Here is a 12,677-nt window from a genome sequence, read left to right on the forward strand (position 1 = left end):
TCACAGAAAAAGCACTGAAGATTCTGGGGTAGAACTTTAAAGGTTTTATCTTGTGCATATTAAGTAAGGTTTTACTGTTATTTCTCTTTTTACAGTATTTATCTACTAATAAATGTGATCTTAACATCTAAGAAAATAATAGTACCAATATTTCAATTTTATGTCTAGTAATATCATCCTTCAAAATAAATGAGTATGATAATCACTAAAGTTAAAAGTTTTAGAATCTAGTTAACTGGGAATATATCGGAAAACCGCAAAGTTATGAAAAGGCTTCTGAGTGACTGAAATTATCCATAGGTTTGTAACCACGATATTGTATTTAACTGTTCAAGAGACTCTTAGTTGTTCTTCATATTCTAATTTGCGTGAAATTCTGACAACCTAGGTTCTTTGATTTCTCAAAACCTGCTTGATTAAAGGGAAAAGGAAAGCTGCCATGAGGTCAGCACAGTCTCAACAAAAGTTACAACTGTAAAGCAGCATAGAGAACTATTATAGTTCAGACCAGTACAGTAATTTGATGGGCATCATGACATTACAGAGAGATAGAAAATGTTTAAAATATTAAGTTTTGTGCTGTTTTTTAAGCAGCAAGGCTGGTAATACATTAAAAATTATTGTTGTATTTTTAATTAAGTTCTAACAAATTTAAAAGGAGTACTATGCCCAAAGGTACTCAGTTACCTGGGGAACATCATTTATGTGAAAGTATCCATTTCTCAGCAACTATGAATAAATAAGAAGTTATCCTTATATGGCATGTTTTTCATCCTAAGAACATCCATGTGAGGCAGAAGTGTGACAAGCATTTTATTTCACTTAGGGATGATTAACCTGGCCCCAGCTGTGTTTTCCTTATTTAACCATTGACTAGACTGAGGTTATAATCCAGTATTATTTACTCTAGACCTGAAGATGACTTGAAAAAACCCAGATTTGTAATATGTATTACTATTTATTCTTATTCTTGGGACCAGACCCATTACTAAAGACATAGAAGAGCAATTAGAGTCTATTTGGCTTCATTTACAAACTTTTAGTAGATTGGCTAGTTATCAGCACACTGTATTTAGGGAAGTTTATATCATAATTTGTCTATAGTCGTACTTCTTACTACTGATTTTTCTCTGTTGAATTTATTATCCTCTGACAAATACTAAATCTTACCCAAATTTTAATGCAAAAGTGCCTTTTAAAAAATTTTGCAGTATGTGAGTGGTCATTTTTAAGGCCAGAATTACCTTGATAGATTACAGAATTAGGATATGTTTTAAAACCTCTGACACTTTAAACAAATTGAAGCAATAGCCATGCATATTAAGTGTGTATGCTTTTATAAAATGGGTCTTTTAAAATGTGTTGCATAAATAGATCCTGGGATAGTCTTGTAATATAAGTGGCTCTGACCAGTTTTGTAAGCTGTTATAGCTATCTTGACTAAAAGTGCTGTAGTAAATTCAAGACATTGCTTGCCACGTAATGTGAAGAAACTCATCCCTTATTGAAATTGAGAACCTGTGGATTCATAGAACCATTTCTGTATCCATGAATGTAGGACTAATGGCTCATTTGTTTTTATTAACTTTAGAAACAGTAGCATAAGTAAATAGAAAAGGTTGATAAGTATCTTTGAACACAAGCATGAATCCCTGCAAACTAGATTATGAAGTCACTAGATGTAGTTGATTACATCACAATGGGTTTGGTACTGTAACACCCAGACCATCCTTAAGCTTAGGCAGGTTTTTTAAAAACAACTCCAGAAAAAGACCTAGTTCTTCTAATATGTTGAATGTCTTCTGAAGCACATTGATTTGCCTGGATAGAAAGGCATTCATGAATACTTTCTCTCCTTTTCAGGCCACAATATTATAAAATAATTGAGGAATGTGTTTCACAGATAGTGCTACACTGCAGTGGTATGGATCCAGACTTCAAGTATAGGCAAAGATTAGACATCGATTTCACTCATCTGATAGGTATGTATCATAATCCTCATTGTCCTCTGATTGTGTTTTATGCCTTTGGTATTATAAGCACTTTTTAAGTGAAGAAGTTCAGTAAGAAGCTTCAGTTCTTACTGAACTTCTATTCATATCTGGTAAATCATTGTGTCTGTGGGCACTCAATTGCTGTAATTGTTAATTATAATGATCATGAGAGTTCTGCCTGTGTGATTAGAAATATTAACCTATTTAATAAGTTCCAACACTCCTGGAGGTAGTTTAAGCTTAGTGTCCCACAAAAACCCATTATATTATTATAGATGAATGCATTACTGTTTAGAGAAACATGACTCTGAAATCTTTTCATTTTATACTGGTACCTTAGTGGTCTTGTAGAAATCATGTATACAATGGGGTCTCATTATAGTTATGTTATTAATGCCTAAGTTTTAGAAAAGAAATACAGGCTCATTTCAATAACTTGAGACCTTCTAAGGCTATCAAATGGATCAATTTATATTTTCATAGATCTTAGAGTTAGAAAGAATTTGAGGTGATCATGTTCATCTCCTTAGATTGCTGAGGAAATGACCTTATATCATCCTAGACTGGTAGTTAGCATTACTTTTCAGAACAACCTCTGAAGGATGATTTGAACCTTCGCTTGTGAAATGTGCTATGCTATCTAGCCTTATGGCTAAGCAGTCTTATTTATACTTAATTGGAATCACTATTGTTAAGATTCAAGCATGAACTCATTTGTCTTATATTTAAAGAAAGAAAACAACTATTGTATGCCAATTACATATTATTTTTGACTCCATAGCACAAGGCAGATATTCAGTAACATTCAAAGATGGATAACTTATTATTTATGTATTATTTCTGTTTTAAATGTAATGCATACTTATTTCAGGCAATCTAGAGACTTACATAAGTGACAAACCACCAATCATATTCGTGATCGCCCCCTTTTCAGCTTGGTACATTTCCTTATATCTCTTCCTATCTATCTATCTCTCTGTATGCTGATTTTTTTGGAGCTTTATATTATGAGAGTTTTTCCACATTAACCTTCAAAATGTGACTTTTAATGTCTGTATAATATTCCATTTTGTGAAATACCGTAATCATTGTAACCAGTCCTTCCTTTTTGTGCATTCACAATTGTTTTTAGATTTTCACAGTTATAAATGAATGTGCTGTCAACATTCTTGTATATAAATGTTTGGCTTTTTCTCATTATTTCCTTATGATTGATTTTTGTAAGTGAGGGTATGAACTTTCAAAAAGCCAAATGCTTTTCAGAAAGCTTGTGCCAATTTACCCAGCAGTGAATATGAATTCTAGCCTCACTGCATATTTTTCAATGAGTTTGAAAAACAAGTTTATTTTGCATTTTGTTGAGGGAGTCATAAGGGACTATTTTCAAATATGTGTATTAGCTTACAATCCATTATAGACCATAGTTAGGACACATACACTACTGTTGATTTTGATCTTATTAATCTTAAACATGGAGTCATCGTCACCTCTCACATAATAAACTATAGTTTTTTGAAGTATTTTATAGTTGAAAAATAATTGAATACCTATAAAAAATAATAATTTAGTCAAGTAGTATTCAGTATTCAACAGATGTTTGTTTTGTGTACTGTGTACCAGATACTTATGATTCTTTACCATTAATCAAAAGTGTTGGGTGAGGAGAGATGAAGGGATCAGGTGAGAGAGGATAGTCAGCATCATAAACCCATTGTGATGTTATCCACATGTCATCTCTGCGACTGTGAACAAATCATTTAACTTCTCTAGGTTTTAGTTCCTCAACTTTAAAATTGAGTAAGTCACATATATGAGTGGCTCTTAATATTTGATGGTCAAAATCCTTTGTGAGAAGTTGACAAATACTTGGAACTTTGATTAGAACACACATATGTTGATGTACACAAAAAATTATCAGGTGCTTCAAGAACTTCTAGGAAACCCATGGATCTGTATTTCAAGATGACTTGGACCTGAAGAGATTAGTCTCTTGTAATTTCACAATTCTTTAAGTCTGATATGTTTCATAAATCAGATTGTATCAGATCTCTGCCTGAAACTCTCTGATGCCTTTCCATTGAAATTTAAATTCTAAATCATTACCAACCATGGCTAGGACAGCTTAGATACGGCTGTTCTTTGACTTCATCATTTCCTACTTTCCTCCTCAGTTGCTTTAAAAAAACAAACAAACAAACCAGCTTTATTGAGGTACATTTGATGTAAGAAAAACTACCCATATTTAAGGTATACAATTTGATAAATTTTGCTATTAATATAGACACTTAAAACCATCATCAAAGTCAAGATAATAATCCTGTTACCCCCTAAAGTTTCTTCATTGTCCTTTTAGTTCTTTCTTTCCATGTCTACCACATCTTTTCATCCTGGGATATTACTGATCTCTTACTAGTTACATTTTATAGTCTGTCTCATTAGTTGCATTTTTAAAAATTTTATAAAAATAGAAACATACAGCATATATGCTTTTTGCCTGTCTTCTTGCCTTCAGCATAATTATTTTGAGATTCATTCATGTTGTTGTATTGCATGTATCAATAGTTCATTCCTTTATATTGCTGAGTAGTGTTCCAGTATATGGATATACCACAGTTTGTTTATGTATACACTTGTTGATGGCCATTTAGGTTCTTTTGAGTTTGGGATTACTATAAATAAAACTGCTGTGAATATTCACATAAATTCTGGGTACTGGTATATGTTTTTATTTCTTTTTGATAAATAAGTGTGGAATGGCTAGATACAGAATAGAGTTTATATATACATGAAATAATGAGAGATACAGTATTGCCCAAAAGTTGTTCTTCAGTTATTTATATTCTGAAGTGTTTGATTTGACCTGAGAAGTTTGAAGTTTGTTTCCTTATGTACATGATACATTTTGCCCCAGATCAGAAGTTAAGTAAAAATCTTTTCATGAAGAATCCTGAATTATCTAATGTTATTCTGTCTCTCTCTAGCTTTTTTGTAGGACAGTTTTGAATCTTGCTAAGACTATTCATATCTTATTATTAAGGTTAAACATGGAGTCTTTGCCACCTCTCCACCCGTAATAAACTATAGGGTTTTGAAGTGTTTTGTAGTTGAAAAATAATTGAATACCCTTAAAAATAATTTAATGAAATATATTTTTGGATGCTTGGTTTTGTGCCTCCACAATGCTATCATTGAATTCAGTTTGTATGCTAAAGAAAGAATATATGATTTTTATGTTTTCTGTATAGTATAGGTCAATTTCCATTTAGTAACAATTGACATAAAAATGATAGTCTGCACTGCAGAGTTATAGGCTAGAAGACATCTTTTGTGTAGTGATCTCATGCCATAATTTCGAATCACTTTTGTTTAATCTTAATAGATTCTTGTGTGAACAAGGCGAAAGTTGAAGAAAGTGAACAAAAAGCCGCAGAGTTTTCAAAGAAGGTAAGCTTATAAAATATTAGCCATAATCGTTAGGTTAATAATTTAATCACAGTAATACTCTACCTTCTTTATTAATGTGAGGCCTTCTAAATGTTTCATTTCTGTAGTACTTTATATTTTTGGATTCAAACATAGCCATGGAATATTGATTTATTTCCTTAGAAGATAAGGTTGCTATTGTTCCCTCATCATCATGTTTAATCCATTATGGAAGAAAAACACTAGCCACATCATACTAAAGTGATACATGAAATAAAATTACATTGCTGAAAGGGTATAGTTGGAAGCAATTAACCAAAATAAATTCTCCCTTTGCTTTCCTGCAGCTGTCACTTGCAATAGGTAGCTCTTTGGAGAACTGTGAGATGTTTAGCTAGTCTTTTCTGTTGTGGTCTTTTATGTCAGTGCTATTATTGATAGCAACAACATGTTGCAGTGTTTTCTCTCTTTCTCACTCTCTTTCTCTCTCTGTTTAGACTTAGCTTCTTTGAATTTCATAATTATCATTTTGTAAGTGATGCTGCTACTTCATGTAGGCCTGGTAGAATTTGAGGATCCCTTTTCTTTCTGTGTTAATGTATTAAATGCCTTTGAGTAAATGCCAGCTTTATGAATATCTGAATTGTATTCAGATCTAAGCTTGTCTTTTCCTTGTTTCATGGAAGCATAGCTATAATTTTATTAGCTTCTACCACAAGTTTCTCTTTTTTTTTGTTCTAGAGCCTATTAAGCATTAGTATAGTATTTCTGTTCTGTTTCGTGCAGGCAGAAGGATTGAAGCACACGTCTAAAAGCTCTCCAGTTTTCAGCCTTCTGACAGCAAGATAATGTGCTTACATATTGCTGTCTCTTCAAAGTTATGACTTACCTTGGAGATTAGATAATCACTTTTGCTATCACTCTAGAAATTATAGAGTATTACTGAAGAAGTTACTTCAGGGCATCTGAAGAAATGTCTTTGCTCTTTCAGTTACTAGAATAGATTTTAAGAGCTTGAGTATAAAATGTTTGTGTGGAGCTGTCATTTTTATTGGTGAAAGAAAATGCATGCTTTTTGATTAATAGACCTTTATATTTCTAATGTCCTTGTTTTAAGTAGCACATTTAAAATTCCCTTTGAAAAACCTTAGAATCTCCTTAAGCTTTGGCTGGCACTGTGATTAGACACTACAAGACTGGAGCAAATTGTGATTATCTGTCTGGTAAAGTTTTTTTGTGAGCATATATATTATGGAAAAAGGAGTCCTAAAGTAATAGAAAAGAAATTTCAATGTTTGATGCTTTAGTGTCATCACCAACATTTAGAATGAAAACATGTATGGTCTCCCAGTGGTTAGCTACATGCATCTCCTTGTTCTGGGTCATTTTAAGAGGCAGTATAAAGTCATTTTTTAACAAGTAGTAGAATGAGAGGCAGTAGTTGTGAGATCTGATCTCAGCTTTTCCACTAATTAGCTGTGACTTTGGGTAAGCCACTTACTCTCTTTAGATCTTAGTTTCTTCATCATTAAAAGGAAATAATAAAATTAGTGGACTTATAAGAAGACCTCTTCCAGCTCACATATTTCAGGCTTCTGTGATCCCCATTTGCTGTGTTTGCAGATTAAGGTAATTTTAAATTAAAAGCAGAAACAGTGTGTGCCTCTCCTCCAACATACTAATAAACCATTTTTAGAGGAAAAAATGTGTATAGTGTGTTTGTGTAGGTGCCACGATTTAGAAGCACATAGGAGAAGCTAACTTTAGGAGTGGGGATGGGAGTACAGATTGAGATAAATCTTAACACGGATAGTAGTAAAGGCAAACAAGCTCACATTGGAGGACATCCATCTTCTTAATGAAGTAGGAAAACAAGGTCATTGACTGAAGGATATATGGATCCTTCACTCCAAGGATTTGGGGTAGGTTTGAAATTTAAAGGAATTAGAGAATATTTGGGCCAGGATCTGTGAGACATTTTCCGGGGATTCAAGGAGAGATGAATAAAATCATTTCAGGTTCGACCCAAATAGTATTATTATCCAGTTTGCTCATCCACTCTTCAGACCTAGATCAGAATGGCATTTTATAATTTCCAAAGGTCAAAGCTACTATGAGGATGAATATTTGTTAACAGTGAACATACTTTTGTATTGTTCCACAAACTCTTAAGATGGTTTTGGGCAGTAAGATGTATCACTTTTACAAATAGAAATAACATTGTTAGAATAATGTATAGACTTCTAAATTGACTTGAAACAACATTGACAATAAAGGGCAAATAAAATGTTCTATAGCCAGACCCAGGCAGTATTCACTGGAAATATGCAGGCAGGTTTGTGCCTGCTTAGAGCCCTGTCTGAGTAAGGGCTAAGGCAGGATACAGTGAATAAATATTAACCATTGAGAGTCTTTGGCTTAGCACCCCATATTTTAACCTCCAGTTTTTCCTCTCATAACATGCTATACAAATGTTTTGGTTAACCATCTGAATGAGACTGCTATTAGGGCATTCTACTGTCAGAGTTTGTGAAGTACTGCTTTATGGATTCTAGACAACTAAGATTGTAATAGAAACAATTCCAATTTGTATTAATATACATACATTTGAGCATTCTAAAAGTGCAATTTCTTTTCAAGATTAAATACAGTCAAGGAGTTGAAACTGCTTGATGGTTTATTTTTAGATTTCATTTTCTAATTCATTAAACTTAAAAGTATGGGATGAGGCCGCGCGTGGTGGCTCATGCCTGTAATCTCAGCACTTTAGGAGGCCGAGGCAGGTGGATCTCCAGAGGTCAGGAGTTCAAGATCAGCCTGGCCAACATGGTGAAACCCATCTCTACTAAAAATACAAAAATTAGCCAGGTGTGGTGGTGCGCACCTGTAATCCTAGCTACTTGGGAGGCTGAGGCAGGAGAATTGCTTGAACCCAGGAGGTGGAGGTTGCAGTGAGCCGAGATCATGCCACTGCACTCCAGCCTGGGCAACAAGAGTGAAACTCTGTCTCAAAAGGTATGGGATGAAATATTTTTAAAATTATTAATTCTAAAATTGAATTTTCAATAACAAAACAATAAAAATGTCCGTTACGTGTGAAGAGAGACTTTTCAGTCTACCTTTTTGTCTTTGTATTTTTTTTCAAAAGTGAAAATGTGTTTTCTTACCTTGGATAGGGGGCATATTTCTTCTTTACTACCACCACAAGCAATACCCCACCTCCACTTGGATACTTAATTGTTATGAAAATAATTACAAGCTGTGATTTTTCTGAGTGATCTGGGAATTCAACTAAGTAAAAACCACTCCACTTGTTTAATACATAATGTTCTTTAAAGCTTTCTCAAAACTATATTATTAACTGTACATTGATGGTGATCATTGCAGTTTGACGAAGAATTCACAGCTCGACAGGAAGCTCAAGCAGAGCTTCAAAAAAGAGATGAGAAAATCAAAGAACTTGAAGCAGAAATCCAGCAACTTCGAACCCAGGTAACGAAAGAAGATATAGACTTTGTGTCATGTCACAGTGAGTTCGATGGTAGAAAATTATCTTGTTATATAGAAGGAAAAATGTGACCAGAAGCAGACTTTTTGGCAGTTTTACATTTTCGTTGAAATAACTGTACAGATTTTATATTCCAGGACAATAAATCATTTTAATGCTTGGGAAAAAAAATAAAGCATTAGTTGCTCAAATGGCCCTGAATATTTTTAACAGAATATATTACACAAGCAAAAGTGTTTTTGAGATGAAATTTTCATGATGATATGAAAAATTGGGTACATGCTATTTTCTTTCAAAAAGAATGTAGAAATAGTCATTAATTGTAATTATCTCAAAAGCTTCTTGAGATCTCTTTGAATCTCAAGTAAATTTCCACCTACATTTCCTATGGTGAAAAGCTCCCATATGTACTTAAAATTTCAATTAGGGTGTCTAAACTTTCAAACTGATTATGTATTCTCCTCAGTATACTTTATTCTTAAATTAATATTAAGAAATTGAAGATGGGCCGGGTATGGTGGCTCATGCCTATAATCCCAGCACTTTGGGAGTCTGAGGTGGGCAGATCACGAGGTCAGGAGATCAAGGCCATCCTGACTAACATTGTGAAATCCCACCTCTACTAAAAATACAAAAAAAAAAAAAAAAAAAGAAAAAAAATTAGCCGGGAGTGGTGGTGGGCTCCTGTAGTCCCAGCTGCTCGGGAGGCTGAGGCAGGAGAATGGTGTGAACCCAGGAGGCGGAGTTTGCAGTGAGCCAAGATCATGCCACTGCACTCCAGCCTGGGTGACAGAACGAGACTCTGTCTCAAAAAAAAAAAAAAAAAAAAAAGCTGAAGATGATGTCTTAACATAGTGGGTGCTCAGTAGATATTTGTTGATTGACTAGGTCTGTTTCCACCAGTCTAGTGAAAGATTACTTGAAAAGTCACCAACAAACTCCAAAATACCCAATCCGTGGGCCTTTTCCTACCCTTAGCCTGTATTACTTATCTCTAATATTTGGTCATTTCTTTTTAATAAATTAATCTCTTTCTCTGTGTTTCCCTCCCTCTCTTTTTCTTGGACTTCTTTTTCTACATGTTTGAGAACTTAGTTTCTCCTTATTTTTTCATCCTCAAATGGTGACCTTCCACAATATTCTGTCCTCTGCTCTTTTCTTTTTTGTGTATATTTTTGCTGTACTATTCCATTCAGTATCATACATTCACATATCCCTTTTTAGTAGGGGTCAAGTCTCTTGAGTTTGTCTTCTAGTTCCGGCTCTTGATTAGCTAGCCCCATAGGATGGTCCTGTTGCATGTTGAAATCAAACCCAGTTTTGTGGTTTTCTCTCTTTCCTCAAACCAGTTTGTTGTCCATTCCTGTTTAAATTTTACTACCAATTTTAAAGATGGTGAGGCTGGAGTTTTCTTTCCCTTTTCCCTGCCCCACCCACTGACAAATTAAGCTAGTCAGTTTTATGTCTGTTCTTTCTTCAACTCCACTCATACTACACCTTTTTGCATCAAACCCCGGAAATCTCCAGGTTCCCTCTCTTATGATGTCTTGCCTGGACTATACAATTGTTGCCTAACTTTTCTCCCTCGTCAAATTCATCCTTTATGTCAGTGGCAAATTAATCTTCCTGAAACAATTCCCTGATTATTGTCACTCCAGGCTTTAATATGTTCACTTGTTGCCTGTTGCAGTCAGGATTAAATAAAATCTCCTTACCAGGAATGTTAAGACCCTCTGGCATGGGTTTTTCCTCCTTTATCTCCCCTGTGCAGCCTAGACTCTGACTGCTCCCCTAACTACAGCCTCTGTTGCAGCTAAGTCACCTTTCCTCCCTTCACATTTGGAAATTACTGTCTCCATACTTAACCCTTCTGCCAGCATTTCCCAGAGATTAGTTGCAGAAATGCCAATAGGTTGTTCATGACGAAAGCATTCCATAGTCCAATAAATTGAGTACACATGAAATTCTTATCTTGGAGATTCATAATATTAGCATATTAAAGGTCCCAGGTATTTTACATTGAAGAAACCTGCCTACCTCTTTTTCATATAGATTTCCCATACTCATTTGACCACGGCACCCTTTATCTCAGAGCACCCTTCAACATCTCCTGGAAATAGTGTTTTCATAGAGCTTAGTTGAGAAATGTTGGCATATATGATTCTCTGTAAGAAATTCCCTCCTTTGCTCATCTGTGTATGTGAAACATATCCTTTAAGGAGAAGATCATTAAGACATCCTCTGGAAAGCTTCACAAAAAACTCCGTTAGCGAATTTCTCTGAACTTTCATATCACTTTTGTAGATCACTCATGGGATATTTGTGTGCCTGCTCTATTTCTTCTGCTAGAGCATAGACACCTTGAGGACAGTGTATTTCTTATTGAGGGCTCACTGTGCCTAGCACAGGCCTTTACCACACAGTGAGTAGTTGCTTACTTATGGTTAAATTAATTGTAAAAAGTGCAGAATCACGAAGCACTCTCAACTCCTGGCCTCAAGCATTCCTCCTACCTTAGCCTCCTGAGGAGTAGCTGGGATTACAGGTGCGGGCAGAGGGCTGTATACTTTCTAGTGTGCCCAAAATAATGTCAAATACTAAATTATTCATTTACCATATTCAATTTACAATATGATGTGGTTGCCTAATTTAATTATTCAACTCCTAATTGTTCATGGGAGGAAAAGGAAAGGCTGATATGATTTGATTTTTAAAGGCTGGCAGCATTTAATATAAATATTTGAGATTCCTTATTAAATTTGTAAAATATATATTTAACAAGTAAAATTTTATTTAAATAATAGCATTTTGTGGTTGTATAAAATTCCCAAAATAAATATGATCTAATAGCAGTGAAAAATTGAATGATGTTTACAAACGTATATTACTTTGAATTATATTGTCCATTAATTAAAAAATGGGACACACATTTTGCCTTTCAAAGTATGAAAAATATCGTGTCATACACAAAATTTGTAGAATAAATTACTAATTTTCTGAACCTTTAATTTTGCCACAATTACTTTTATCTCAGTCAAGACTATAAAATCAGACTGTTTTCTATAGTTTTGCTGCTTTAAAAGTAAAATTAAAATAATTTTACATATTTTAATCTTGTCTTTCTAACCTCAGAGAGAAAATTGCATTCCAGGAGAGGATGGTTATTTGCTAAGTATAGAAACACTTTAGTTGTATGTATGTATATACATACATTAACATTCATCTATGTGAAAAAAACTAGTGTGAGTGAATATTATGGGTAACCTTTCTGTGATCTTGTCTACCTATGAGTGTTAGTTTTAATATTTTTGTAAATAGGTCAGTCCTTTCAACTGGTTGTTCCAAAAATTTGCTTCAGTTTACTTTCTAAAGATATTTATAGCTGTGCACGATGGCTCACGCCTGTAATCCCAGCACTTTGGGAGGCCGAGGCGGGCAGATCACGAGGTCAGGAGTTCTAGACCAGCCTGGCCAACATGGTGAATCCCCGTCTCTACTAAAAATACAAAAAATTAGCCGGGCCTGGTGGCAGGTGCCTGTAGTCCCAGGTACTCGGGAGGCTGGGGCAGGAGAATAGCTTGAAACCGGAAAGCAGAGGTTGCAGTGAGCTGAGATTGTGCCACTGCACTCCAGCCTGGGCAACAAGAGCAAAACTCTGTCTCAAAAATAAAATAAAATAAAATAAAATAAAATAAAAAAATAAAATAAAATAAATAAAATAAAATAAAATAAAATAAATAAAATAAAATAAA

At 34.3% G+C, this 12,677-nt stretch overlaps 1 protein-coding gene across 1 annotated transcript in view; it reads left to right on the forward strand.

Moving 5' to 3' along the window:
- The window catches only part of DIAPH2 (diaphanous related formin 2), an 880,788-nt gene that overhangs the window by 244,114 nt on the left and 623,997 nt on the right, over window positions 1-12,677 (forward strand). The window contains exons 18-20 of the mRNA XM_058441333.1: window positions 1,864-1,982; window positions 5,374-5,438; window positions 8,805-8,909. Coding sequence (XP_058297316.1) covers window positions 1,864-1,982; window positions 5,374-5,438; window positions 8,805-8,909 — 289 coding nt within the window. The remainder of the gene's footprint in view (window positions 1-1,863; window positions 1,983-5,373; window positions 5,439-8,804; window positions 8,910-12,677) is intronic.

The sequence above is a fragment of the Hylobates moloch genome, unplaced genomic scaffold (assembly GCF_009828535.3).
Source record: "Hylobates moloch isolate HMO894 unplaced genomic scaffold, HMol_V3 SCAFFOLD_7, whole genome shotgun sequence".
In the NCBI taxonomy this organism is placed as follows: Eukaryota; Metazoa; Chordata; class Mammalia; order Primates; family Hylobatidae; genus Hylobates; species Hylobates moloch.